The 27,784-nt window shown below is 39.6% G+C and overlaps 1 protein-coding gene across 2 annotated transcripts; it reads left to right on the top strand.

Annotated features, from left to right (window-relative positions):
- The first annotated feature begins 74 nt into the window (after positions 1-74).
- On the top strand, positions 75-27,779 carry MARS1 (methionyl-tRNA synthetase 1). Of its 2 annotated transcripts, XM_026713869.2 has the most exons (22): positions 229-430; positions 1,348-1,438; positions 3,454-3,553; positions 5,769-5,903; positions 7,551-7,626; positions 8,228-8,400; positions 8,933-9,045; positions 9,803-9,919; positions 10,418-10,621; positions 12,193-12,394; positions 14,182-14,256; positions 16,785-16,955; positions 17,781-17,876; positions 18,384-18,501; positions 18,664-18,877; positions 20,162-20,293; positions 20,820-20,924; positions 21,922-22,105; positions 23,088-23,159; positions 25,523-25,549; positions 26,468-26,533; positions 27,468-27,779. In XM_026713869.2, exons 1-22 carry the CDS (start codon positions 259-261, stop codon positions 27,594-27,596), a joined length of 2,772 nt encoding a protein of 923 aa, XP_026569654.2. In that variant the 5' UTR covers positions 229-258; the 3' UTR covers positions 27,597-27,779. The 2 variants fall into 2 exon arrangements, with proteins under 2 accessions (XP_026569653.2, XP_026569654.2); XM_026713868.2 differs by lacking the exon at positions 25,523-25,549 and having other exon boundaries at positions 75-430.
- Positions 27,780-27,784: the final 5 nt, after the last annotated feature.

Genomic DNA, 27,784 nt, shown 5'->3' with positions numbered 1-27,784 from the left:
AATCTGAGTGCGGTATTATTACGCAATATCCGCTTTTCCTTTTGCCTCGGGCCTGGTCCTTCAAAACTTCCGGTTGGGTAGGCAATGCTTGTCGGGATTGGTAGTCCCAAAGGGTGCGGCCTTGTGCGCGGATGAGGGAGCGAGATGTGCTCGACCGCGCAGGCCCCAAAGTGGGCGTGAGGCGGGTTGGGTGGGAGGCGGGACCCGTTTCCAACGCGACGTAAGGCGGGAGAGGGCGTGGACTGGGAGTGGGCCTTAATGTCAGGGCCGGCTTCGTTGCATCAGCTGAGGACGAAGCGTGGCTGGGAGGCAGAGGGAGGACGGAGCATGAAGCTGTGCCTGAGCGAAGGCAGCCTCGGTGGGCTGAAGGTCTTGGCGGCTGCTAAAGCCACCGGCGCGCCCGTGGAGGTGCAGTGGCTTCCGCAAGAGGGTGAGTGCCAGGAGGGCGGTAATTCCCCCAAGAAACGGCAGCCTCTCCTCGCAGGGTCCGCCGGAGGGGGCGCCCGCGAAAATCTAACTTTTTTTTAATTGCAAGATCTCCTATCCTAGAGATCATGGTATTTATTGACCTAAAATTCGAGGCAGCGAGCAACAGAATTAATAAACTTTCCCCCACCTTCCTCTTTAGGATTTTTCTTTAGTCCGTTCTCTGTTTGTACTAACTCCTTTCAATTTCCCTGCTCCCCTATGACTTTGGGGTGGACTCTAGTCCCTTTGGGCTTTTCTGAATACATGGATGAGGGTGAAGAATCTCAACTTGCATTTGTGGTGATGCATTCAGAAGTAGCAAGTGACCAGACTAAATATAAATGAACTTAGCAAGTGTATTCCAATAAATAAGTTTATAAGGAATAACAGAATTGGAAGGGACTTTTAATCCACTCCCCACTTAAGCAGAAGATCCCATGCCATTGCCGATAAATGGCTGTTCAGTTTCTTCTTATTCATCAAGTATCTTTGATGGGTGGCAAGACTTTTCTATTTTTTCTTCCCTGTCATCACTTTTTGGCAAGGCCTCCATATTTAAATAGTAGCATCATAAGCAGAAATTTGATAAAGCCTTCCTTATTATCTAGTAATTTTGCCTTGGAAAATAACTTTGCCAAATTTTGAGGGGTAGCATTTTCAATCTTCAAGAAGAAGAAAAAAATGGTCTTTTCAAGTAAAAGTAATTGTGTTCTGTCAACCCCTGTCCTGTATGTATGCACAGCATAGTATGTATGCACAAAATAAGCACACACTGCTCCTATTGTTATGTCATCTTAATACATGCTGTATTCAATTGGAAAAAGATTTTGGGATGCAGATAAAATTTTCCCCTAATTTGTTTTTCTTCTTCTTTGATAGCTCATGTAGTACCATTCCTCACCCGTCCACAGCTCCCAGCTCTACAGCTGGAAAACGGATCCTTCCTCTTCTCCACAAATGTAATTTCTCAGTAAGTAATGGAGTGTTGATCGTTCTGTTCCTATGGCAAGCTTCTTGCAAAACATAATGTGATTGTAATACTAGATAAACGTTATAGGCATGTAAGTGAAGCACTGAATTAGTACAAAAGGGGATACTAATAAAGGATCTTGTAGAAATTGTGCTTCATAAACATCTTAAGGTTATAATTTGGAAAGCTATTTTCACATGTCCAGCTGCTTATTGGTGATTTTCTTATAATGTCAATGAACCTAAAGCATGCTGAGTGGTAGAGACTTGGCATCATTGCCATGATATTTCCAAATATGATTTTTTTTTGGCACAAAAATGGTAATTAAGAAATTAATGGCAATTTAAGAAATTAAAATATATTTAATATAAAAAATATCAAGAATTAAGCATGCTTCTCTTTTTCTCAGTACTGCCATGAGTTCTGTTTCCATCACCTAAAATGTGATAGGAAATTGAAATAGTATAACATAGAGAAGGGAGGTAAGGGTGCCTCTTCCTGTTCTCAGTTCTTTGGAGCTGGAAGGAAAATCCTCTGTTCTTCCCACAACTTCCCGGTAATTGATTAACTTGTATAGGGGGTAACAATGGTATACATTTTAAAACCTCAGCGAATAGTTACAAATGTTATGTAGGGCTGGCTCTACTATGAGTCAACTATCTCACCAGCCAATACTAGAAAGCCGGAAGGTACAATGGGATATTATTGGTAGCAATGCTGGTCAGTCTTGTTCTTAAGCTACCTTGCTGTTCTTGGATAAAATGAACCATTTGGGGCAACTTCTGTAGATGGAGCGTGGTGCGTGTATATTATGTATGGGAAAACAGGGTAGTACATCTCAGGTAGCAGAGTGTCTTGGATGGCTAGTGAGTGGTCTTTTTCTATGCCAATTTGTAGGAAGGAAGCCAGAATGTATGTTTTTGAAAATAACAGCCTCATGAAGAGTCTTGAATACAGCTTTTTAGCTTCTAAACATTATTCCCAACTGGCTTTCTACTATCAGTATAAGTAATGGGTGCAAAAATGAAATTGCAAAACTAGGTACAGGTAATCCTAAATGGTACTATCAACTTGGTCATAAAACGAAGGGTTGCTACGTGAAATCACTCCTATGCTTACAATCTTACTTCAACTTTGCTTTACAGACCTTGTAAATAAAAGGTCACAAAATTACTTTTTCAATACTATTGTAACCAGGGAAAGGATGCTAAAGGAGGCAGTTGTTAAAGGACTGTATAGAAAGGGTCAACATTGCATCTGGATGTCCTTATTTGGCTTTAAAGCTAAAAGGGATTAGACTTAATGAGTATTTGGAAAATGAGCACATCAAATAATGGCAGGGTAGACTAGAAGGTTAAAACAAAACAAAACAAACACCTCCTGGCAGTGGGAAATGTCTTTCTTAAACCTACCAAGGAAATACCCTGTTTCTCCAACAATATGGCCTCCCCCAATAGGAAGTCCCAGCATGTTTTATAGGCATGAAATGAAATTAAGCCCCTCCCCCCAAATTAAGGCCTATATTAAAACATGCGAAATGGTGGGGGGGGGCTTGCCGTTAGGAAGTACTTTTGTTGCACACCCGGATATGGTGCTGCCTGCATTGACCCCGATACGAAGTGCCCCACCAACGCTGAGGTCAACATCCAAGCCGTCGCCGCCCGCCCGAAGATGCAAGGGGGGGGGAATTAAGTCACCCCCGAAAAGGCGGCCTAGCCATTTTCGGGGGGCTCAAAAAAAAATAAGACCCGGCCTTATTATATGAGAAACACGGTAGATACAACTCTATAGTCACAAAGAATTGAGTTCAATTCAAGAGCACCTGTATTCTAGACATGGGAAAGAAGCATCCTTTGCCAGAAGCAAGTAAATCTAGAATGGCAAGTGCTAATGTTAGCCTCTTGTGAGATAGCAAGACCTAATGGTAGAACAAAGGCTTTTTTTACAACATTTTTAAGTCCTTGGAAGTGCATTGCCTGAGAGAACTCACCCCCTTTTATTTGTTTATCTTTTAGATACTTTTTCCGCTTATCTGGAAAAGAAATAAGCAATTTTAACAATGAGCAGAGTGATTTTGCCAATCAGTTTTTTGAATGGGATATAACTGAACTAGAGGTGAGTAAAACAACCATGTATTTGGAATACATACATACATACATTTTTCTTAAAGGGAAGAGCTCTTCTTGTTCAGGTGGTGGTTTAGATCAGCGGTCGCCAACCGGTGGGCCGCGGCCCACTGGTGGGCCGTGACAAAATTTTGGTGAGCCTCAGAGAAATCTTCCCCCAAAGCAATTAATACAGGCTGTGCAGAAACACGAGGCTGCTCAGCCCACATGGCCTGCGGGAACCCTCCCTGTCTACTCACTCTTTACCCGGCAAACTTGTCTGCTAAGTTGCTATTTTTCCGACCATCATCTCTGTTCTGCTGTGCCAGGAAATTTAGATTAGTTAGGAAGCAGGAAATGGTTGGATTTCTTGCTTTCTAGCTAAGCACAGCCGAACCTCCCTTAGGACTGAAGGTTTGCTTGCAAGCAAATTCAGTGCTGACTCACGGCAAGCAAATTTGAGAGACTGAGCTAGCCGATGGCAGATAGATTACTGAATGATTCTGTGAGCAATTCAATCTTCCTGCTTTTCCTGATTTTGGATAAAAGTTGCTTTTTTTATAAAAAAATTAATATTTACATATATGGTGTGTTGTGAGTTAATTTTGTGAGTTTGCTTGCAAACAAATTTTATGTAACAGACTGCGGTAGCCAATGGCAGATAGATAAATTTCTGAATGAATCTGTGATTCTGTGAGCAATTCAATCTGCCTGCCTGCTTTGCCTGATTTTGGGTAAAAGTTGCTCTTTTTTTAATAAAAAAAAATCAATATTTATATAAGTATAATATTTACATACAAGCCATGCCCAGCCAGTCACATGACCACCAAGCCACACCCACAAATTAGGCCACGCCCACAGAACCAGTTAGTGGTCCCTGGGATCTAAAATTATGAGTTTGGTGGTCCAAAAGGTTGGCAACTCCTGGTTTAAATTATGCCCAGCTATATGAGTGGGCTATGTGGAGAGGAGGCAATTGATACCAGAGAACCTGTGACAGGTATAGTATATTTCTTTGTAACATTTCTTTTGCCAGTATAGGATGGATCACTTACTGTGTATTATGTGGATAAAGCTATGTTTCTTCCTGTAGCCTTTACCTTATTTAATCTAGTGAAGTTCTTTTCTCTTTGGAGTAAAAAGCATTTTATTTAAAAGAAAGAAATTAAGATGTCCTTCTGGTTGTCATTATGTTGGAAGCTGATATTGCTCCCTTCCCCAATAATGTTTCAGTTCATTGATTTCATCAAATTCAGTGGGATTTACTGACTGCAGGCTATAGCTCATGCTTGTCTGTAAACTAAAAGTTTAAAATCAAGTGATGAGCACACTCACAAAATGACTGCCATAAAAGACCTGCAAACATCTTACATATCATAGGACAAATTACTTCACCACCCTATTTACTTGGGATACCCTCTACCATTCTAGTAGGGTCTTGTGAGATCCAAAGATGTTATTGCAAATAAAGTGCCAGAGACTTTGGAGAAGCCAGTGGGTGGGAAATTAGAAGTACATGCTGATGCTTGTGGCATATTTACTTCTGCCTAGTTTAAGTCTTAGTATATAATACACGAACTCAGACAATGAGATAAAGAAAAAGCTATATTTTACATAGTTTAGGCTCTTCTCTGCCATTCCATTCTATTAGTATATAAGTGAAAGAAAGAACACCAAGAAGAAAGTTTGGAGTATGTAAACAGTCAACATTAGAAGGGGCAATCTGTTTGTAGAGAAAAATGGATAGGTGCCTTGGAGGCACCACTAGAAGCAGATGAAGCCAGATGTTAAGAATCCAAAGTTTGCATGCACTTGCTGTTTCTTTTTTACCCATACAATGTTGTGATCATGTTGGGCTATTGAGTTAGGTATAGAAGTCTAATAGCTCAATATTGCCGTGTTTCATTTTTTTCCTAAGAACGAGCCAGTATAATGGTTAAGATATTAGATAAAGTGTTAGATTAGGTTGGAAAGATCTGGGTTCATGTCTATTCTCATGAAAGGTCACTGGGTGCCTTTGGACTGATCACTTACTCTCTTAGCCCAGCCTACGTTACAGGCTTGCTACAGAGAAAATTGGAAATCACTGTGTTCCTGGAGGAAAGGTAGGATATAAATTTGATAAATAAGTACAACAGTATGAATTTACTAAAATGATTGGAGAAGTGACAAAAGATAATAGAAGGAGGATGAAGATCGATTAAAATTCTTCCTTTTCCTCTCAGCCTGCTTTGTCTGCAGCCTTGTATCTTCATGTGGTACAAGAAAAGAAAGGAGAGGATGTTTTGGGCATCATCCGAAAGCCATTGGACTATCTTGACCAGATTCTTACCCAAAAGGGTAGCTCTTACCTCACTGGGGTAAGTAAGAACCTCTGTAACCAAGCTTTGCAGTACTGGCTGATGTATAAGCTGAGATGTGGGAGAATTGAAAGGATACCTGATTGTTATAAAACCTTAGCTTTTTGTAAAATTGAATTTAAAGCACAGTACAGTTAGGTGGAGCGTGGTGGCTCAGTGGCTAAGACATTCATCTTGTCGATCGGAAAGGTCGGCAGTTTGACGGTTTGAATCCCTAGCATCGCGTAACGGAGTGAGCTCCCGTTACTTGTCCCAGCTTCTGCCAACCTAGCAGTTCGAAAACATGTAAAAATACAAGTAGAAAAATAGAGGCCACTTCGGTGGGAAGGTAACAGCGTTCCGTGTGCTTTCAGCGTTTAGTCATGCCGGCCACATGACCACGTAGTCATCAGACAGTGCTGGCTCTTTAGCTTAGAAACGGAGATGAGCACTGCCCTCTATATGGAGCCTGGAACGACTAGCACGTATGTGTGAGGGGAACCTTGATTATATCTGCATAAAAATGTTACTCAAGATCAGAATAGAACATGGAGAACCATAATTCCTCTCACAGCTTTCTTGCAGCTTTTGAGATTTTCACAAGCATTATGTATATGGGGAGTTACTTTAGTAAATTTTAAGGATTAAAAACATATATCTTAAGAAAATTAGAAATGAGAGCTGAAATCCTCTGGGTGCTTTACCACTGTTTTCATGCCTTAAGCAAAACGTATATAATCAAAGTCTAGTTAGTGTGGGACAACTTCTTCCTTTGCGGAATGCCAAGACCCTTGATAGGTGAAGTGATTCTCATCAACAGAATAATCTTCAGAGAAGAACAGATTTTTAGCCTATTTTTTTTTCTTTTTTGGTTCTTGTGGAAGACAAAAGTTTCTTTCAAAGATGGGTTAATTCCTGGGAGAATTTTTTATTACCTATAAAAAGTAGTAATAGATAAATAGGTAGATTTTTTTAGGTTTTATAATCCCATTTTGTTATCCTAATAGGAATATGGTGGCTCACATGGTTAGGACGCTGGTTTGGAAGTTAGCAAGCCTGCATTCAAGACCAGAAAGCTGCTATGGGGAGGGGTGAGCCCTTGTCTTTCACTCCAGCTCCTACCAGGAACATGGAAGGAGCCCACAACTGGGCATCCCCCAAGTGACAGTAATGTCACCAGCTAATCCTCTCAACCCAGAAGCATCGCGATGCTTCTGACACAAGTGTTATGCAATTATAATTATGGGAAGACTCCAAAGTTTCCCAAAATAAAGGCTTAGAGACCCATGTATAGGTTGCAGATTGCTTACCTCTGTTTTCATTGGGAAAAAGCACTGGAGTATCCATTAGGTTATTTTTTTTCTTTACAAAGTTACTTCAGAACTAATTTTATTGTTGTATATCATCTTATATAGAATCAAATTCTGGAATGTGGAAATAAAAATTACCATGTGTTATGTAAAGCCAATTAAACTGAAGTGGTCCTTGCTATGCTAGCTTCTCTTGGTAGTGTTCATGGTGGAGATGAGAATTTACATGTGTACCGTTAAAGAAGTTTCTGTCCTGAACATTTGGGAAATGTTTTTTTTCCAATGCAAGTGAAATATGCTAGTTGCTCCTACTGCATATCCAGACTGAACTAATTTATTCTGATTTTTTTATATCCAGGATGTTGAGTCAGCTGCTGATATTGTCTTATGGGGGTCTCTGTTTCCTCTGTTAAGAGATGACTCCTTCTTACCAAGTGAGTGATGCCCACAGCTTAATTCAGCTTTCTCCAACCTGATAACCTCCAAATTGCCGGATTTCAATTCCTATTATCTATCAAAGTTGGGAAAGGCACCAAAGATGGCCTTCCTGCTTTGACAGGAGGTATCAATGTCTGCTGCTAATTTACACAAGCCATTTTTTTTGCTTTTCCTTTATCAATTCATATTTGTTGGATAAAATTCCTTTTCTCAACTTTCTCCTTTCTCTAAATATGGAGGTTACCTAGATAATGGCTAAAGTCCCACGCGCCTCAAAAAACACAAAAACAAAACAAAAACACCCTGTCTTTGCAGAATATCTTCTGCACCAGGCCATCATCCACAGGATTCTGTGGCATGGCTGATTGCATGAAATGCTGCCCAGGGGCTATTCACCTTTGCTGTCAAATCTGTAATTGTGAGGGAAGACTAATAGTTGGGAGGCAAGATTTTTCTTTTCAGACATGGATTGCCTGCCCTTGCTGACCTGTTTGAACAACACCTAAACGTCCTAAGGTTTAGAAAGGGCGCCTTGGCTAATGTTTGAGTTCTTTTTGGGTTCTCTCGAAATAACCATGTTCTAATTTAATATTCAAGATGAGCTGAAAGCTCTGAGAAGTTGGTTCCAGAACATGAACTTGAAGGAATACTGCAGAAAGGCAGTGGAATCTGTATGGACACCCAAGGGATTGCTGGAACTTAAAGCCTATCTACAGAAACATCCTGCTCCCAGTTTGACTTTGCAGAAATCAGCTACCAATGAAGCCAAGGTATTCCTGCTGTATTTCCTATGTGAAGCAGTTGTTTTATTTTCACTTAATACCACAGCATGCTAAGTCTCTAGCCTAATAAATTGCAGATCATTTCATTACAGAATTCCTTGCACTTATCAAAGTAGGGAATCAAGAAGAAACTACAAATGCCCAGCACTATCTTGAATGGACTTTAGCATACATATACTTCACAGACTCAAGGGATTCCATACTATTAAACAATGACTTCAGCTGTTGTTAAATAGGATTTGAAATGGGGAATACTGTGGTTTGGGGAAAGGGTAGTCCTGTATAGGCAAGGGATGATATAACCCATTTAAAATTTGTTTTGTTAAATGGAGTAACCCTCAAATATTATTGCATTGCTTAATGGAGGGAGGGGGGAAGTAGGTCAGGGGAAGGATTGGTGCTATGGTTGTTGTTTTAGACTTTGGTATTACCTGGCAATTATCCATGATCCATTAATAACTCATGGATGTTGGTTGCTGAATATCAGACATCTTTACAGGGTGTTTGTCCTTCTCTCTAGGAAGAGGAATCAGCCCAGCAGCATTTGTCTGATGTGGAGATTGAAGCCATTGCTGAAATCTGGAGCAGAGGATCAGCCAGCCTTCCTAACCCCTGGAAACCACAGCATCCTATGTAAGAATCTTGCTGGGCTGAAATGGTTATGAGGGATACCAAAGAAGATCCTCCCCACCCCTACGTCTTCCTGTCTTCCCATCTTTGGCAATTTTAAACCAATTGTTGCTATTTATTTCTTTAATGGTTTTATTGGTTTTTAATCATTGTAAACTGCTAGAGTTGCCTCTAGGAGAGATGGACAGCATATAAGTTGAATAAATAAATATAAATAGCTCACCTTTTCTTTTGTCTCCTAAAGATCAAAACGGCGAATACACACATTATACATTCTATGTCTAAATATAGGGTGGGAATTGTCAATATGAAGAGTTGTTTCTTAACATTATCAAAACACAGCCATATAATTCCCTATAGCATCATTATTATCTGTCTCAATGACATAGACACTTGTAGCTTTCTGAATATTGTTGTATTATAATTTGATCGTTGGCAGTGCTGTTGGCGATGGCAGGAACTGGAGTTTTGACAAAGTCTAGAAAGCTACAGATTATTCACCTCTTGATGTTTCTGCGCAACTCTGGAAATTATAAGCCAATTCTTAAATTATTCATAGCATTGTGATTTGCAAGGTCATTAATTTGCAGAAGGCCAATTTTGCCTAGAGAGAGTTAACCTTTCTAAATTGCAGATGCCTCAGTATATTGCATAGCTTTCCCCACCTGCCTTACCTCTCCCTGACCCAATCCCACCTCAGTTGTTTGAGCAAGTTATAAATCTGAATTTATCTCTGAGTTAATTTGTCTGTCCTCCCCAGATTGCCTGTGGAAGGTATGAAGAATGTGCTGATCACAAGTGCACTGCCCTATGTAAACAATGTGCCTCATCTTGGAAATATCATTGGCTGTGTTCTCAGTGCTGATACCTTTGCCAGGTAAGTTAAAGCATCTCTTTCCAGGTACCCACACTCAGACCAGACTTCTGGTCCACGTGGGCTTATAAATTATCCTCACTGTGTGTCTCTGAATTCTGCTTTTGCCATACTTGCTTCCTAAGTTTGTGCCTTTCCCGGGAAATGTTGGGTGTGAGGTTTTTTTTTTTGCATAGCAATAATGCGCTTTATTGGACTGGTTTTTATTTATAAAATTCATTAGCTGCCTATCTTACCTCAGGGTAACTCTGGGCAATTTACAATCATAAAATGAATGATGCTCCAGACAACATAAAACAAGATCTTATGAAGCCTTAGTTGTTGTTTTTTTAACCTTTATATATTTTAGTATTTTATGGTACACTACCCAGAATCCCTCTCTGAGGGATGGGTTTAAAAATGTGAGAAATAAAAACAAAACAAGGTCATAGGAGATGGTAGTTCTTTTTGATAGCAATAAACCTCCTGCTTTTTGAAACAAGTAGCATTTATTTATTCTAGATACTGTCGTCTACGCAACTGGAACACCCTCTATATATGTGGTACTGATGAATATGGTACTGCCACAGAGACAAAGGCCATGGAGGAAGGACTGACACCACAACAGATCTGTGATAAATACTATTCTATCCATGCACAAATCTACCAGTGGTTCAACATCTCTTTTGACTACTTTGGTCGCACAACCACAGTACAACAGACCACGTAAGTACTGCAGTTAGAAGAATTTTCAGTGGGTGGAAAGAAACACAGAAATGAAACAACTTTTTTTCCTCCTTTCCTCTCTGTCTTACAGTCTTCGGGTTACCTAACTTTTGTATTGTACCTGCAATAAAGTTTGTCTCTTGTTTTGGAGCTGGCCAAAAGACTGACAGATGATTGAAGGTAGTTTCTGCAGCTAGTTTCTGAAAGTGCAAAGTTGAACACTTCGAATGTTCAGAGTAAAGAAGTGCTATTCATTTGAAGCATTTTTTAGCTCATCTCTTGGCCAAAAGGGCTCCAAGCATAGTCTTGACATTATCAGAGAAGAGCAACTATTACCAATCACAGAGTTAGTAAATGACTGCCCAATTCTGGCAAGTTGTGTCATCTTCTCTTTGGTATCTACTGTGATACTTTCCTCTTAATCTGTAATGATTAATGGACTTTTGTTGGGGCATGTAGCTTCCTTGTCAAGCCAAATTGGGGGATCATTGATAGGTAATGGATGAACACTTCAGAAATGTCCATTGCAGACACTGATTTGGGATGTGAGTTCTTTCTTTGGAGTAAACTTCGTAGATTTCATTCATGTGTCAGTAATGAGGATATAGCAGGACTGAAAATGATACAGGTCATCATATGCTCTGTATCCTCCATTCTGTGTTGGCCATCATGAATGTAATTTTCACATGAAGCTATGCTCCTGATTTATTAGCTTCTTAATCAGTTGAAAACATCCTATTTTGTAGTAAATAGATGCCAGAAGATTTTCATTTTTACCACTTTTATCTCCCAAACTTGGGAGATGTCATAATGGTAAACTGGGACACATTTAAACAAGTATTTTTTAATAAGCCATGGTTACATTAAATCAAAAACAACCCATGTTTCTTGAATACAAATAAACTTGATCAGTTCTGGGATTTCTTTGACTTGATTTACTCCTTATTCTAAATCCTAGATGACCTAACAGCCAATTTTATTGCTCTTCAGTTATTTTAAATTACCAGGCTGCTGGCTGCAGTTACTGAGAAGCGCATTCCAGAATATTTAGAGGGCATTCAGTTACCCATCCTTGTTTGTATCATTGGACTAGAACATGTTGCCATTTTAACTGAGTGCCTTGCTTTGACCCTACCTGTTAGAATTCCGCTATGTAAACACTAATAAACTTAATTAAAATGAATCATGGCTCAATAATCCTGATATTATTGTACTTTACACTGAGAGGCACTCATCCGCTCAGGGGCAACTAACAACAGAGCCATGGATTACATACTGCAGATCAGTATACACTGCTGGATATACATCCACATGGAATAAGACCTTGATAAGATCAGAAAGAGCGATTTTGTTTTCAAGGCTTGGAGTGCTTTGCCTACATACCAGTTTGCCCACCACTATACTAGGGCAAATGCAAATGAAATTGACATGTCAACATGGTTTGGAAGCCGAGACAAATTAAGGGCAAGCAGTCCTTTGCTGTCACAGGTGTTCCTGTTTCTGAGCCATACTTTACACTTAAAAACTATTTGAGTGAAGGTCCTTACATCTCCCCTTCTTTCACCCTTCAGGATAGCGCAACGCATCTTCCAACAGTTGCTGGAACGCAACTATCTCCTGACAGAGACAGTGGACCAGTTGAAGTGTGAGAAATGTGCGAGATTCCTAGCAGACCGCTTTGTGGAAGGCATCTGCCCTTTCTGCAACTATGAAGAAGCCCGTGGAGATCAGTGTGACAAATGTGGCAAGCTCATAAATGCCACTGAACTTAAGGTATTTTTTGAAACATTTACAGAAGCCTGATCCTGATCTAGACTCTTTTCCAATAAAGGGTTGATGAAATCCAAATCATCTGTTCTACTGAAACTCCATTAAACTAGATAAGATCTCCACTCCCTTTCCTGAGAAGAGTACAATCATTTATGCTAGTTCAGGGGTGTCAAACTGGCGGCCCGCAGGCCGAATGCTTCACACACAGGCCAAGCCCACTCCATCTCCACAAAGGGGAAAAAATTGTAGCGATATGTCACATGATCGCAACGTGACATGGCAAGTTTGATACCCATGTGATAGTTCATCTTTCCTTCTCAGCCTCTCCCATGATTATGTACTAAACCATCTTGCGATGTTTACCCAGATGCTGTGATTTGTAACCTATGGTTTATTGACTGTGAGTTATTGAGCCTAGAGGGTTGTGATTTATTCAGTAAACCATGGATTAAAAACCCTACCTTAATAGAATGTATGCCTCAGGGCTTATACGATACTTTGACCACGTGCTTTTCTTATGACAAATAAAAAAATCAGCCTTCTTGTCCTCATCGTATAAGTCAAGTCTTGCCTTAATTTGTCTTGTGAATCTATATCATTAAATATTGGGTGTATCTACATTCACAATTATTTACAGTAAATATCTCTCGTGACTAGGGAATCCAGCAGGCTACAATCAAAGTGAAAGTCAAATAAAAGCCAATTAAGTATTTATCTTAAATCTTCAGACCTTGCAATATAATAGATAGGGTTATTTTTATTCACACTGAGATCCAAACTATCCCCAGGATCTGAGATATTACCACCATTGTGGAAATGTTATATTTTTGAGATTTTTACTTTGTTAGATTTGTTGTGTTTTATTTTTGCTATTGTAGCTTTAAGAAGAACATCCTCATATTTTCCTCTTGTCTCACTTTTTCTGTTACTTGCTGTGTTACTTATATTGATCTATTTCTTCATTGGCCATCTACAGTTTTACAAAAGGAAATGCATACTCCATATTTATCTTTCATATTATTATTTTTCACTTGAATTTCTCTCGCTGATTTTCCACAATTATTTCAACACATCCTGAACATTACTGGATCTTTGTCTTAAGAGATGCTTAAGAGGTTAAGTCTCTTAGCAGGAGCTCAGTTAAAATTGATCAAACAGGCAGTATCTGAATTTTTTGCTATTCACTGTACACTTGTCAAAATTGGCTTAAGCGTCTATAGCAGAGGTCTCCAAACTTGGCAATTTTAAGACATGTGGACTTCAACTCTTGGAATTCCTCAGCCAGTTTTGGGGTTTAGGGATCCCTGGCCTATAGCTTGACAGGTATTATAAATCTTTTGTTTAATTTTGTTATTTTCTTACTGCTGAAGCCCATCAGGATGTTCCCTTTTCATCATTTTTAATAACCTCTTTTGTTTGCATTGGCCATTTAACTTCAAGTTTATCCATGCACAAGAAATGTATTTAAGATTGTATTTAAAATGTTGCAGTAAGAAGTGTACAACAAGAGAGAGATGTTGGGCTGGTGTCAATTCCAGGATTTTAAAACAAAACGTCATTTTCTTTTGCTCTGCCTTTCTTAACAATGACCATTGTATCCATGGGCCTAACTACAAAATATTGGTTTGTTTGATGTCAGCAGTCTCCGCGTAGCATAGTCATTGTTCTGGATAATTGGTTTTGAAAGGATCGAAAGGCTTCTTTAGATATAGAGGTATACTGCTATGAAATGTGGTAATTCCATTTAGATAATTTTTTTTCATGATGCATTCTTCTTTCTCTTCTGACAGAAACCAGTGTGCAAAGTCTGCCAAGGAACCCCTGTGGTGAAATCTTCCCAGCACCTCTTCTTGGATCTACCCAAGGTGAGCCTCTTGTTGTTGTCCTGCCTTAGAAGGCAGCATTCTGTGATTCTTTGAATCAGCATGTGTGGCAGTGATAAGCTGTCAATAAACTTAGATTGAATCCAGATTGGACAGAGGTGTTCTTCTTCAGGACAAGTAAACGAACTCTAGAATTGAACAGATGGGTGTATTTCTACATTCAGCTTTGCATCTGGAGGCACATCTCCTTTACCCAGTTTAAGCTAGTTTACCAGTTATGCCAGTCTTTGATGAGGCCTAACATGACCGTGAAGACATAGGATTTAATTTGATTATCAAAGTGGACTTCACTTGGAGCTATCTTTGAAAAATCTTCTTAGACTGAAATTAGTCCATTGTGAAGCAGAAATAAAGTTGATAGTACAGGAACCAGTTCAAATAATTTTCCATTTGCTCATCGAAAATAGTACAACTTCTGGAAAATGATGCGAATGCTCTACACATTTGCTGAATATTGATAGTTGATATCAACTACCACAATAATATAGTCACTTCATTAAAATTGTTATTAACAGTCCAGGAGAACTTACGCTCACATTTTATGACATATCTGAAATTATTTTCAAGTTGCCTAGTTACCAACAAAAGATGGTATGCACTGGGATGATTTCTACCATCAAAACTGGGGAGTACTGGGCAAACCTTGACAGCATCTTAAAGCTTATAAAGCCCCAATAACTAAATGGTAACTTAATACTGAAAAATACTGTTCTGAACATGTTTCATACAACTAATTCTGATAAAGGCATATTTAATATGGAACCCCTGACCCTTCTATTACATATTGTCATGTTGTAATGTTCTGATAGGGGAAAAATTAACAATGGATGTAATCACGACTGGTACAGGCTCAGGAAAATTAATTCATCTCCTCAGATGAGCAAACTACTTTGATCCATAGAAGGGCACCAGAAAATTTCATTTCCTACCTGGATTAAGTTAGTTAACAATGGTAATTGGGATGGGAATCTATCACTAAGCGGTAGTCATAAAGTGCAATATTACATACTGTAAGTGCACTGACTCAATGGTGGCAGTTCTACAATTCCAGTTACAGTCATTAATCAAATGTCACATGTTCATTAAGGACAATGTCATGTGAGTGCCATTTGCCACTCCTGATGGCTTCCTATACTGATGCTACATGTCAGAAGCTGGCAGTGAAGGTTGCAAATGACAGTTACATGACCATGGGACACCACAACCATTGTAATTGTGACTCAGTTGCCAAGATACCCAAATCAAGATATGTGACTGAGTATGCTGCTACAGCTGTAACTTTGAGGATCAGTCATAGGACTCCTTGTTCAGCACTGTCATATCTTTAAACAAGTTGTTTAACCAACACTAATTAACCAAGGACTACTTATATTACTAATGTTAGGATAAAGAAACACAAAATCCCAGTTGTATTCCAGAAGGGCCAGCTAAAGAAAGGATGAATAAATAATAAAAAGGAAGACATTGAATGAAACAAATTAGCTGGGTAAAATATCATTTTGCATGATATTTGGTAAAATCCAAATACAACTAGAAGCCCAAATTTAAAGTATAAGCGGAGACTGCAAAAAGACTAGAAAGAATGGAGGACCAAGCATGTATTGTTTCATAAATAGAGGCCAAATTGTGACAAGCAGTCATGTTCATCAGAAGGTAAATCATTACTAAGACCAAAATTTTCCAACACACTGGCCTCTTAAATGTTCTTTCTTGCAGGAGATGCTCTGGTTAATATGTGGGATGTGGTCAGTTGTCACATTACTGGAATAGTAGGGCTGAACCCTTTAGCTGGATTCATTCAAACATTCATTCTTTCAAATATACAGGCATTGTGAAAAAATATATACAATGTACATATGATGATGAAAGGTGTGTTAGAAGAATTAATAGTGGCTTCTAAGTCAGTATTCCATATAAGAAACTGAAGAGAGGTAGTTGAAATAGTTACTAATTATTTCTATGATCCTTTGGAGGATGGAGCATTACTATATTTGATTTTTGGATCCAATTTTGTTTTTTTGTGTAATACAAATTTCTAGTTCGTTTTGCGTTGTTTTGCATTGAGGGACAAAATTGATGTCTCAAGCCTTAGAGAGGTTCTCGACTTTGACAACTATGAAAAATCAACCCTATATTTGGGAGATTTTAAAGGTAAAGGAACAGGATATATTTTTTTGTCCTATCCTCTCTGCAAGTATACTTTCTGATCCATTTTTGATATACTTTCTGAGTATTAGAAACTTGAATACTGTATTCACCACAACTGAGCATGTAATGTTTTTTATGTATAAGGAATGTGTTTATCATTAAATACTATTTTTAATTTTGATTTTACTTGTTACTCTGAGTAGTGCATAAGCATTAGAAGTACAAAAGAGAAAATGTTAAAATTGATGCAAGCAGAGATGTGATATTATTTGCCTAATGCTGGTATCATCATGGAAAGTGCTGTATTTTGAAATATCATAGCCAGAAATCCTGTTTATTTTTTCTAACCTCTCAACAACTAGTTAGAAGACAGTCTGGAGAAATGGTTGGCTGTGTCCCAGTCCAGTGGGGATTGGACCCCCAACTCAAGATACATCGCCCGCTCTTGGATCCGGGATGGCCTCAAACCACGTTGCATCACTCGTGACTTGAAGTGGGGCACACCAGTTCCACTTGATGGCTTCCGTGAGAAGGTGAGGAATAGAAGAGAGAGAGACATTTTATGTGTGATTGAATGTCACACTATTAGATATAAAATATGATGCCTGGTTAAGATTAGACATAAACCCTATAAAACCCAGTTAGGGTTAAGGTTAGACATAAAATGCCCGCCCCTCCGTGCCTCCATTTTGGTTTTCAAAGTGCCAGGTGAGGCCTATGCAAACCTAAACGGAGCTGCGTGAGGGGTGTGCGTGGCTGAGAAACTGGAGAGGAGACAGCTTGTTAGATCTTTGCATGGTAAGTGACCCGACATTGCAGGTTGGGTGGGGTGGGGAAGCAGTTGTGGGGAGCATGAGGTATTTCAGTGGGTCGGGGAGGCCTTGGTTTGTCTTCATCAGGTGACCTGCTCCTTCACGAGGCTATCCATGCCCTTCCCCACCCAGAAATATCTCAGGTACACTTAACGAACCATGTATTTGATTAGCGAATGCATGGGCAAAAGGAAGGAGTGATCCTGTTCAAGGTACAAGATTCACTTCCACAAATTTGTTGGACTAGAAGACCTCCAGGCTCCCTTCCAGCTCTGTTTCTTTTCTTTTCTTTTCTTTTCTTTTCTTTTCTTTTCTTTTCTTTTCTTTTCTATTCTATTCTATTCTATTCTATTCTATTCTATATCCTTGGGTTACGAATGGAATAGGCAGACTCCATTACATTCTTAACTCGAGGATTACCTGTAATTAATGTCCAAGAGATATGCAAGTGGTATACAGTATGAAGCCCAAATCCCAACTGCTATGTAGATATTTCTTTTTCTGTGGGTCTATCTCTACATGTAACCTCTTCCCTACTTTTAATAGGTATTCTATGTTTGGTTTGATGCTCCAATTGGCTATCTGTCCATCACAGCTAATTATACTGACCAGTGGGAGAAATGGTGGAAAAACCCAGAACAGGTGGGCTAATCCAGTCACTTCCTTCTGAAAGCTGTTTCCTTTGTTGTATCGTATATTTATATGTATAATACTATGAATACATCTTTACAATATTTATATCTTTTTTATTTATAATACAAAAAAATACATCGTTATGAAATTTTCTGTTTTCATTTATATATCTCAGTAATATGTATAATATAAATAAATTTGTGGCAGGGAAATAGGCAAATCTTCCATCATTCCAGTCCATAAGCTCTTCTGAGTATTAAACATGCTCACTACTTAAGAACCAAAATTCTTCTTAAATTTTTCAATTCACTCTAGCAAAATTCATGTTACTAATATATCCTTAGGAAATCTGTAGCTGTGATTGTTGTAAGATATACTTTTTAAAAACTAATTGTGATAATATGCTGTCACAATCATTAGTTATTTGACTCTACATAGGATAAGAGGAGGTTGTCAGAAGGTTGAGGTAGAAGTGTGCCTTATACCATGTTTTCATGCTTTCTTCTTTTCCTTCAGATTCAGCTTTATAACTTCATGGCCAAGGATAATGTTCCCTTCCACAGTGTTGTGTTTCCTTGCTCATTGCTGGGCACTGGTGATAATTATACTCTGGTCAACCATCTAATTGCAACAGGTAATTTCTGGGGAGAGAAATAACCACAAGCCTCATTTTTCATTCCTGTCTTCTAGTCTCGTTGGGTTCCTTAGAACCAAAAGTTGACCAATTGCATTCCCTTTCTTCAACAGAGGAATCCTGATGGAGTTCCTTATCTCACCTTCATTTTTTTCCCTCTAGAATATTTGAACTATGAGGATGGCAAATTCTCCAAAAGCCGTGGTGTGGGAGTTTTTGGTGATATGGCCAAGGATACGGGCATTCCTGCAGACATCTGGCGCTTTTACCTGCTCTACTTGCGGCCAGAGAGCCAAGACAGTGCCTTCTCTTGGAATGATCTCATGATCAAAAACAACTCAGAGCTGCTGAACACCCTTGGCAATTTTATCAATAGGTAAATCTGGGCAAGAGAAGAATGGTATAATAATATTCCATTGCAATATTGTGAGTTCAATACAACAATGTGGTAGTTTTGCTTTGGGTATAGGGTGAGCTAAAGAGCAGTATTAAAAAAAATCTGATTCAGGCAAACTATTTACTAGCTAACTACAAAGGCCCTAGAGTTAGGATGAAGAGTGAAGCAGCACAATAGGAAGAAAGGTTGTAATTTAAAACACCCTGTGCATGTAAATGAGGATTATTTTTTCCATCCTTTCACTGTGTCTTCGGGTCAGTAACTGTTTCAGGCTCATTTCAGACCTTGTGTGCAGTGACCCATGTGCTTCTCTAATTCTGAAGAACATCAACATCTCACATAGATGGACAGAATTTTATGTCGGTCAATAAAATGAATAACACAAAATTATCCCATAACAAGAAGACATATTAGCAACCATTTGTGGGCAAAGTTGTATTGTGTGATAGTTTGGTGTTAATGTGTGAGATTATTAGAATCTCAGATGATGTAGTGACATTATAAAATTTGGGGAATTCTTTAAAAAAATTGAGAGACGATTTTGCAAAACAGCAATCATTGTCCCAAAGGTGCTTTTTCAAGAGGCAACTGAACTTTCTGGGGTTTTTTTTGAAGACAGTCAGTCAGAACTGAAGAAGCTTCTTGAATGAGATGCGAAATGTCTTCAAAGAAAAAAGTCAAGTTGCTGCTTGAAAAAGCACCTTTGGGACAACCATGACCTGGATGACTAAGAATCTCCATAGACATTCAGCAATCATTGTGTTGCTCATAAGAGTTACAAATAGACATCATTGTTTGCCTAAACTTAATGTGTTGAGGATGAAAAGGAGAAATCAAGACTCAGATTGAGGAAAAAGAAAACTTATTTTGGCTAGTGCAAACATTTACTAAGTGGAGGCACTGGAAAAAAAGAAAATTGAGGTGTGGGGGGGGGGAGGAAATACTTTACTCTGGAATTTAATACTACTTAAATCTCTGTACTAAGTCCCTTTTCTGGGGTCTTCTAGAGTGAGAAATTCAGATGTACCAGAACAGGCCCATAGCTGTGACCTACAGAATGTGGGTTAGGCAAAGTGTCAAGTAACTAATGGATTAAGTCATCCATGTGTAGACATCTTTCATTATTGAACTGTTCAGGAGTTGCCCAGTTGGGTAGAGTATGATAGTTGGAAATAAAAGATGAGAATGAGTCTAGCTTTCTGTAAACTTCTAATGTACCAAACTTTAATTTGCTCATTCCCTTGTCTTTGTTTCCTTTTTCAGAGCAGGGACTTTTGTGTGCAAATTCTTCGGGGGTTGTGTTCCTACAATGGACCTAACCCAGGATGATAAGCGCTTGTTGGCTCACATCACTTTGGAGCTGCGGCAATACAACCAGTTGTTGGAGAAGGTCAAGTACGTCCTGGAAATCTAGCATCTGCCAGTAACTCTAGGAGCTGTGTAATCTGTAGCTTAGACAAAACTTTTTCTGAAGGACATGCATGAGTAACTGCAATGGTAGAAGTTCTGAGAAAAATGGAAGGCTCGTTTCCATCCTCTCTTTTGTGCGGAGTCAACTGACCTAAAGATTGTCCCAGATTGACTCTGAATGTGTGAAGTAGCAACACCTGAATATCTAAATGTTTGTAGATGCTGGTTTCATAATCTTGAAAACTTCAGATGAGATTATGATTAATTTGCATGTTCTTTATTAATTTGCCTGCCCAGAAATGTCCAAGACAACATATTCTACGTGGCTGCTTGAGAATTTGAGAGGAGAAAGCCCAACAGATTTTACTGGGAGGTTTCCTGCATGTTTGCATGGGACAGCTGCTTAGTTTTGCCAACTATTTCTCAGCAAAAATAAGTAAACTGCCATTTTCTTCCTTACCTCTGCTACTTCAACAACTTATCTCTTGGGTTTTTTTCCCCTCTCTCATAGGATTCGTGATGCCTTACGCACCATCTTGAATATTGCTCGCCATGGCAACCAGTACCTTCAGGTCAATGAGCCCTGGAAATGCATCAAAGGCAGTGATGCAGATAAGTGAGTGTCTGATCCTGGGCAAATGCTAGTTTGTGATGGTCTGCTTCAAGCAGAACCAACTAAAGAAATTCTCCTCTCAGCTTTGGGATATAGCTTACTTGAATTATGTTAGTTGTTTGGGGAGAAAAATGCATTGGCTTCCCTGCCTTTATTCTTGTTTGCTGGGTTTTATTTTCAGATATTTATTTAAAAATGGATTTTTTTTTCATTTGTATCCTGCCTGATTATTTTTACAAATAACTCAAGGCAACAAACATATTGTTAGGGATACACCCTAGCAGAATCTGCAGGGCAGGCAGGCAGGCAGGCAGGCAAAATATGTGAAATAAACGTTTTTGTAGCTTACACTCAGTAAAACAGATACACAGTGCTAATTAAATAGTTTATTCCAGTAAGAGTTAAAGCATAGTCAAACAGTCCATATATCATTCACTAGTTCAGTCCATCCAGGGATTATTCAGTTGCAAATTCCAGTGTCGAAAAAGAGAGGTCAGTAAACTTACAAATATCAGTCCAGTAATATATCTCCTCGCAGTAGAGATATGAAGAAGTCAAAAACTCCTCTCTTCCTTCAGCAAACTCAGCAGTAGGGGAAACACGCAGCTAACAAACCATCAACCATGCAATCCAGTAATTGTCAGCAATCAATCAGGTTCTCTTGCTCCCTCTTATGGTGGTTTCACACCACACCCAAAATTACATGCTTTGCAGTTTTAAAGTGACACACACTTAAACTTACAATCATAGTTTATATATATTATTTTACCCAAACTACATTAGGTAACCTGTTATTCCTAACACATATTCAACATACTTTCCTCCTCCTAATTTCCATGCAGCAACAACAGAGAGACTGACTGTCCCAAGATCACCCAGCCTGGTTTCATGGCTAAGGACTAGACCAAACATTCAGTGTTGCCTATTGATTGTTGCACCATTTTCTTGGCTTTGCTGTTTTTCTTCTTCTTAGAGATGTTTTCTCCGCTTTTCTTCCTAGAAAACGGGCAAGCACCGTGATAGGGGTGGCTGTCAACATTGCAAGCTTGCTGTCAGTTGTGTTGCAACCTTACATGCCCAATGTGAGCACTGCAATCCAGGACCAGCTGTGCATTGCATCCAGCTTTAATGTTGTGACCAACGACTTCGTCTGCACCTTGCCGGCTGGACATCAAATTGGCATGGTACGTGCTGTGGGATAGAAGCCATGTGGAAGGTGATGAAAGCAGTGCTAAGGACCAGTTCTCCAAAGTACCCCCCAAGAAGGATAAATAATACCAGCTTAGATAGCAATAGCAATAGCATTTAGACTTATATACTGCTTCCCAGTGCTTTTTTTGCCCAGTGCAGCTGTAAACTCCTCTCCAAGGAGTTTACAGAATCAGCATATTTCCCTCAACAATCTGGGTCCTCGGAAGGATGAGGACCTTGAGCCTAGTGAGATTCGAACTGCCAAATTGCAGGCAGCCTGCAGTCATCAGAAGTAGCCTGCAGTACTGCACTCTAACCACTGTGCCACCGCAGCTCTAGATGTAGTCAGGATTCATGTAAGAATTATTGTTTCATGCTGGGGGAGGGGGAGAAAAAAATATCTACTTTTTCTATTACAAGCTTGAGCTTCTTTCCTTTTACTGCTCCTAAAAACTGTTGATTTGTATCATAGTGGAAACAAATGAGGAAAATAGCTTCTGTGTATTCTATGCAGCCAAGCCACAAGGAAAACTTTAAAACCATTTATATAACTTAATTTCATGATCTCAAAGTTTCTTCCATTAGTTAATGTGGCTATCAGGGGTCAATGGGATTATCCAAGGAGTTGATGCTGTTATTCGCAATACTGTTAGTTAAAGTAGTATTTATTAAATTGTTTTCATATTTATTTATTTGTATCTTATCTTTATTATTTCTATAAATCACTCAAGGTGACAAATATATCTAACACACCTTCCTCCTCTTATTTTCCCCACAACAAAAATGTTGTGAGGTGAATTGAGCTGAGAGAGAGTGACTGGCCCAAGGTCACCCAGCTGACTTTCATACCTAAAGCAGAATTTGAACTCACAGTCTCCTGCTTTCTAGCCTGATGCCTTAACCACTAGGCCAAACTAGACTACATAATAGTGGGGATGATGAACAGTCTGAAACTTCTTCTACATTTCATTCCAGGTGACTCCTTTGTTCCAAAAGTTGGAGGCTGAACAAATTGAAAACTTGCGGAAGTGTTTTAGTGGAGGACAGGTAAGAAATGGCGGATGAACTGATTCACCCAGACTTCTTTGGAAGCCTTTGACAGTGAGAGGAGACATCTCTACACCTCTTCTGAGGCTCCTTAAAGTAGTTGGGATGCTTTCGCTGTACCTCACAACTTTATGAGCCATGAGATCAGTAGCCAGGTGATCCTCTTCTCTACAAGATGAGGAAAACCCTGAGAAGGAGGCTGCACTTAAAGCTGCTGTGGTCAAGAACCAAATGCACAACCCCGTTCCCAGAAAGTAAGGCCTCTTTGTCAATCACAAAGTTGTACACTTGCCTCCTCTACAATTCCTCCTACCTCAGGCATCAGTCATAGTTACTGGAAAAAACCAAGGATGAAATCACACCCTCTTTGTAAAATGCAGATATACTCCTCGCTTTACCAGTGGCCTTGACTTCTCGTTTCACTTCATAGTTGCTGAGTTGTAGCACTGTCATTGCAAACCAGTGACTAGGAATGAAGAATTGAGAGGGATTGTTCATATGCCACCGAAATGAGGAAATTGAGCAACAGGGAGTGAGAAGTGCCCATTCATACAGGGGATCTTGCTACGTCCCACATTCCAGCATGTCTGACCAAGGGAAAAACAGATCTATCCATTTCTGGTGTGCCTTCCGCAGTCTTATGGACATGCAGCAAAGCCTCATTTTAATGAACTGGTTGGAGGAGGAGATGGCAAAGCATATGTCACAGATTGCATCATTTACACAATTGGTGTCCTTGTGTGATGACATTATAATGAAGCAGAATTTGATCCCTCCCACTGAGGTCTAGATAGCTAGGTTTCACTGTACTGTAGAGTTAATAATACGGGTATACCTTCTTAAAAAGTTAAAAGGCCTCATTTTTTAAAAAAATGGTACAAAACGCAAATGTTTTAAAATACTTACAGGTGTTGCCTGTTGTTAATTTCCCCTCCCCCCCCAAATCTTACATTCATGTTCCGTCTTAGGAAGATCCTTAGTGATAATTTCATTACTCTTTGCTGCAGAGAAAATTACCTGTTTTGCAGGTAAAACACTGGGGAGTTTCCTTTTTGGTATAAACTGACTAATCAGCTCCTGTGCTGGTGGCCATTTCTTTGATCCTTTCATTCTCCGAAAATATTTGGGGAAACGTACACTGAGATATTCTTTAAAAGTGTATTTTATTTTCAGAATGGTGGAAAAGAAGTATTGCAATTTACTTTGCCAGCCAGTTCTCCTACTTTGACCCTTTATACTTTTCTGCGTTTGTGGTTTAATTTTCCTGTTGACAGTATTTTATGTTGATGCTGTTGACTGGGTTGGAATGGGCTCTGTGTCCCAAGTACAGGTATTCCTTGTGTTACGAATGTAATGGAGCCTGCCAATTACATTCGTAACCGGAGGATTCATTGGAGTGAATCATGTAAAATGAACATGAAAACTCCCTGCTTCCACTCACACATTCGCTAATCAAATGTGCAGGTTGTTAAGTGCATGTGAGCTATCTCAGAGTGGGAGTGGCCTACTGATGGAACGGACCACTTGCTTAAGACCACCCAAGTCCTCCCCTGACCCACTGAGAGACCTCATGTTCCCCACAATTGCTTCCCTCCTCCCATCCTGCTGTGCCGGGTCACTTGCCTTGCGGAGATATAGCAAGCTGTGTCCTTTCCAGCCTCTGTGCCATGCAAAATCATGATGCCCAGAAGCTTCCAGTCTCCGTGCAAAACGTTTGCAAGCCGTCCGAATGCTTTGAGGCAGCGGGGTTTTGCTGGTCCTGTCGGTTTGCAAATGTTTTGCACGGAGACTAGAAGCTTCTGGGCGCCTTGATCTCACGCAACTTCAGGCACTCATTTGCTTTAGCAGAAATCAGGGCCCCCAGAACATTTCACTTCCAGCACGCAAAAAGTGTTTGCAAGCCACTCATGCTGGAAACACAATCATCCTGCTCTCAAAGAAACCGCAGCAGAGAGGAAACAGATTTTTGCAGGGTAAGTGAGTCTGGCACAGCAGGATGGTAGAGGGCAAGCAATTGTGGGGAGTGGGCAGAGCGAATAGGCAGGTTGAACATTGCAGTGCCTCTGCGGTCATTCGTAAGGGGGAATGACTGCCGTGGTATTGCAATATTCATAATTTCAGGACTGTCATAAACATTTGAGGGGATTATGGAATAACTTTGAACAGTCATTAAATGAACTGTCACAACTCAAGATATTAGTAAATCTCTCCTGTAGTTGTGTTCTCCTCCTCCTCCTCCTCCTCTTTGTTGGGCAATCTGGTTTAGATACTCTAGTTGCTTTCAAAGAACTTCCTCTGCTGTAGCACCTAACCATTCCTGCCTCTTTCTGGTCTTTCTCTGGTTCCCTTCTCCTGTTTTCCAGCCTGAAGACTTCCCACTGAAGCCAAAGGTAAAAATTGTTAACACGATAGCATTTTGTGACCTAGGGTCTAGATATTTCGGAGGGTTGTGTGTGTCACCTGTCTCCCATAGTATCTCCCTGACCATGATTTGGTTGGGCTGGCACGCTGATTTGGTTGGGCTGGCACACTCCAGGTTCTTTCGGTTAAGCAATACTATTGGAAACCTGGAAACAAACCTTCTCTGTAATAGCACCTAACTTCTGGGAAATACAAATGGCCCCTACCCTTCTGGTGTTTTGAAGGTCCTCCACCCAGGGCTTTGGTGTGATGATGATGGATGTTTCCTTTTAACCCAGGTTGTTTTCCTTTCTTCCAACCCAGTTTGTCATCCGGCTATCTTTACCTTTCTTTTTGTTTATTATTCTTGTTTTAAACAATTCATAAATTTCCCAGAACACAGGGAATTGGGCAACATATAAGCTTGATAATTGTTGGCTCTCCACAAGCATGCTTTGGATTCTAGACTTCCACCAGAGAATCACATCCTTGTATGAATTCCTAAGTGCTCTAGCCATAACTTGAATCTTTCCTCCAAGAAGCATGTACCCATGGCTTATTAATCATGTTAATCATTGTTTTGTAGCTTCCATTGCAAATTCAACCCTCCTCCCCTCCAAAAATATTAAGATTGCTACAATTACACACCAGTCCTTTGTCTCTGCCTTTTACCTTAATATTGTGACACCATAATATTCCTTTTATGGATGATGCTTAGCAAGCAGTGCATGCCCTCTTTCTCCATTTCCTGAAATTAGCTGCATTGTAGCACCTGGTAATATTGTTTTCCCTTCTTGTCAATAAGCACAATCCAATTTGGAGATCATAGAAGCATGGTGTGAGTAAGATATGTTAAAAAGTCGAGAGGTGTGGCTCATTTAATAGTTTTTATCTGCTTTGGCTTGCAGCAAAAAGCAGCTGCAAATATCCAGAAAACATTGGGAGGGAAGGAACATCAGGAAGGAGACAAACAGGTAAGGCTGGATTCTGAAGTGTTAGGGATGAAATTAGTAACAAGTGTAGTTATCATTAAGGTCTAGGCTTTACTTTATAGCTTATTGGTGCGTTAAGCTTTTTCTAGTTCCAGTATGGTGAATTTGCACAACATACTACTTGAAGAGATTTTCTTCTTTGGGCTGAGCATGTAGCATGACTCCAGCCAGTCTTATTTGTAAATTGTAGGACACATTCTCATGTTCTGGTTAAATGGGTGTTCTGCAACTACCTATTCCTATCATGGTAACTGTTTTGTCAGAATAAGCACATTTTGTTCACAGATGTTCGGTGACCCTAGAAATCAAAGTTCTGAAAAGACTGGAAAAAATGACCCATGATCATTTTTCACACTGATAACTATTGCAGTATCCCCATGGTCATGTGATTTTTTCATTCAGATGCTTGTCAGTTTACTCATGATGGTTGCAGTCCAGGAGTCATGTGACTTTTGCAACCTTCTGACAAGCAAAGTCAATGGGAAAACCTAGATTCACTTAACTGTGTTATTAAATAACAACTGTAGTGATTCACTTAACAAATGTGGCAAGAACAGTTATTAAGACAGGCCAAAACTCACTTAACAAATGTCTCCCTTAGCAACATAAATTTTGGGCTCAATGGGGGTTGAACTGTACTGGAAGACAGCTATCATGATACTCCAATCTTTCTTTGTTAGGCTAGACATATGTATTTCCCTTAACCGTTTATCATGATATATGAAATATAGCATTCTCCATATTCAAGTCTGCCTTTCTCCCAGCATTATTTCTGTTTCCCCTTTTCTTTGAAAGTATAATAGATAATTTTAAGAAGTTATTAAAGGAACATATTCTGTCTTAGCTTATGTTGTTCTTAACTTTGAATTTCCTCCTGAACAAGGTTGCCATATACTCACGGCAGTTTTATATCTAGGGTAACCACATAAAACATACAAAGGCCCAGGGCGCCAGAAAAGAGCAAGTTGATGTTGTGGTCTCAGAGTTGGTGGAACTGCAGAAGCAGCACCATGTGGTAGAAGGAAAAGGGAAAAAGAAAAAGTGACTGGCGGAGTTGTGATCGCAATCAAGACGTCTCAGGTTCCTTTGTTTGTGACAATTGCTAGCAACTGTGATCTCATTTCATCTTCTCCTTTTACTAGTCTTTTTGTGACTCCCAAGAACAGTTCCAGAACCTTCAAATTGTTGGATTACACAGGACAAAATAAATACTTTATTGCTCTTTATACAAGT

Source organism: Pseudonaja textilis, chromosome 2, assembly GCF_049901715.1.
Source record: "Pseudonaja textilis isolate UNSWEBS1 chromosome 2, rPseTex1.2, whole genome shotgun sequence".
NCBI lineage: Eukaryota > Metazoa > Chordata > Lepidosauria > Squamata > Elapidae > Pseudonaja > Pseudonaja textilis.
This window is presented reverse-complemented; position numbering and strand designations above follow the sequence as displayed.

Excerpts from the sequence above, each read along its gene's own strand:
- MARS1 (XM_026713869.2), top strand. The coding sequence starts at position 259 with ATGTCAGGGCCGGCTTCGTTGCATCAGCTGAGGACGAAGCGTGGCTGG. Across the intron at positions 17,877-18,383 it reads GGTGGAAAAACCCAGAACAG|ATTCAGCTTTATAACTTCAT; the intron begins GTGGGCTAATCC and ends CTTTTCCTTCAG. Across the intron at positions 22,106-23,087 it reads CTGGACATCAAATTGGCATG|GTGACTCCTTTGTTCCAAAA; the intron begins GTACGTGCTGTG and ends ATTTCATTCCAG.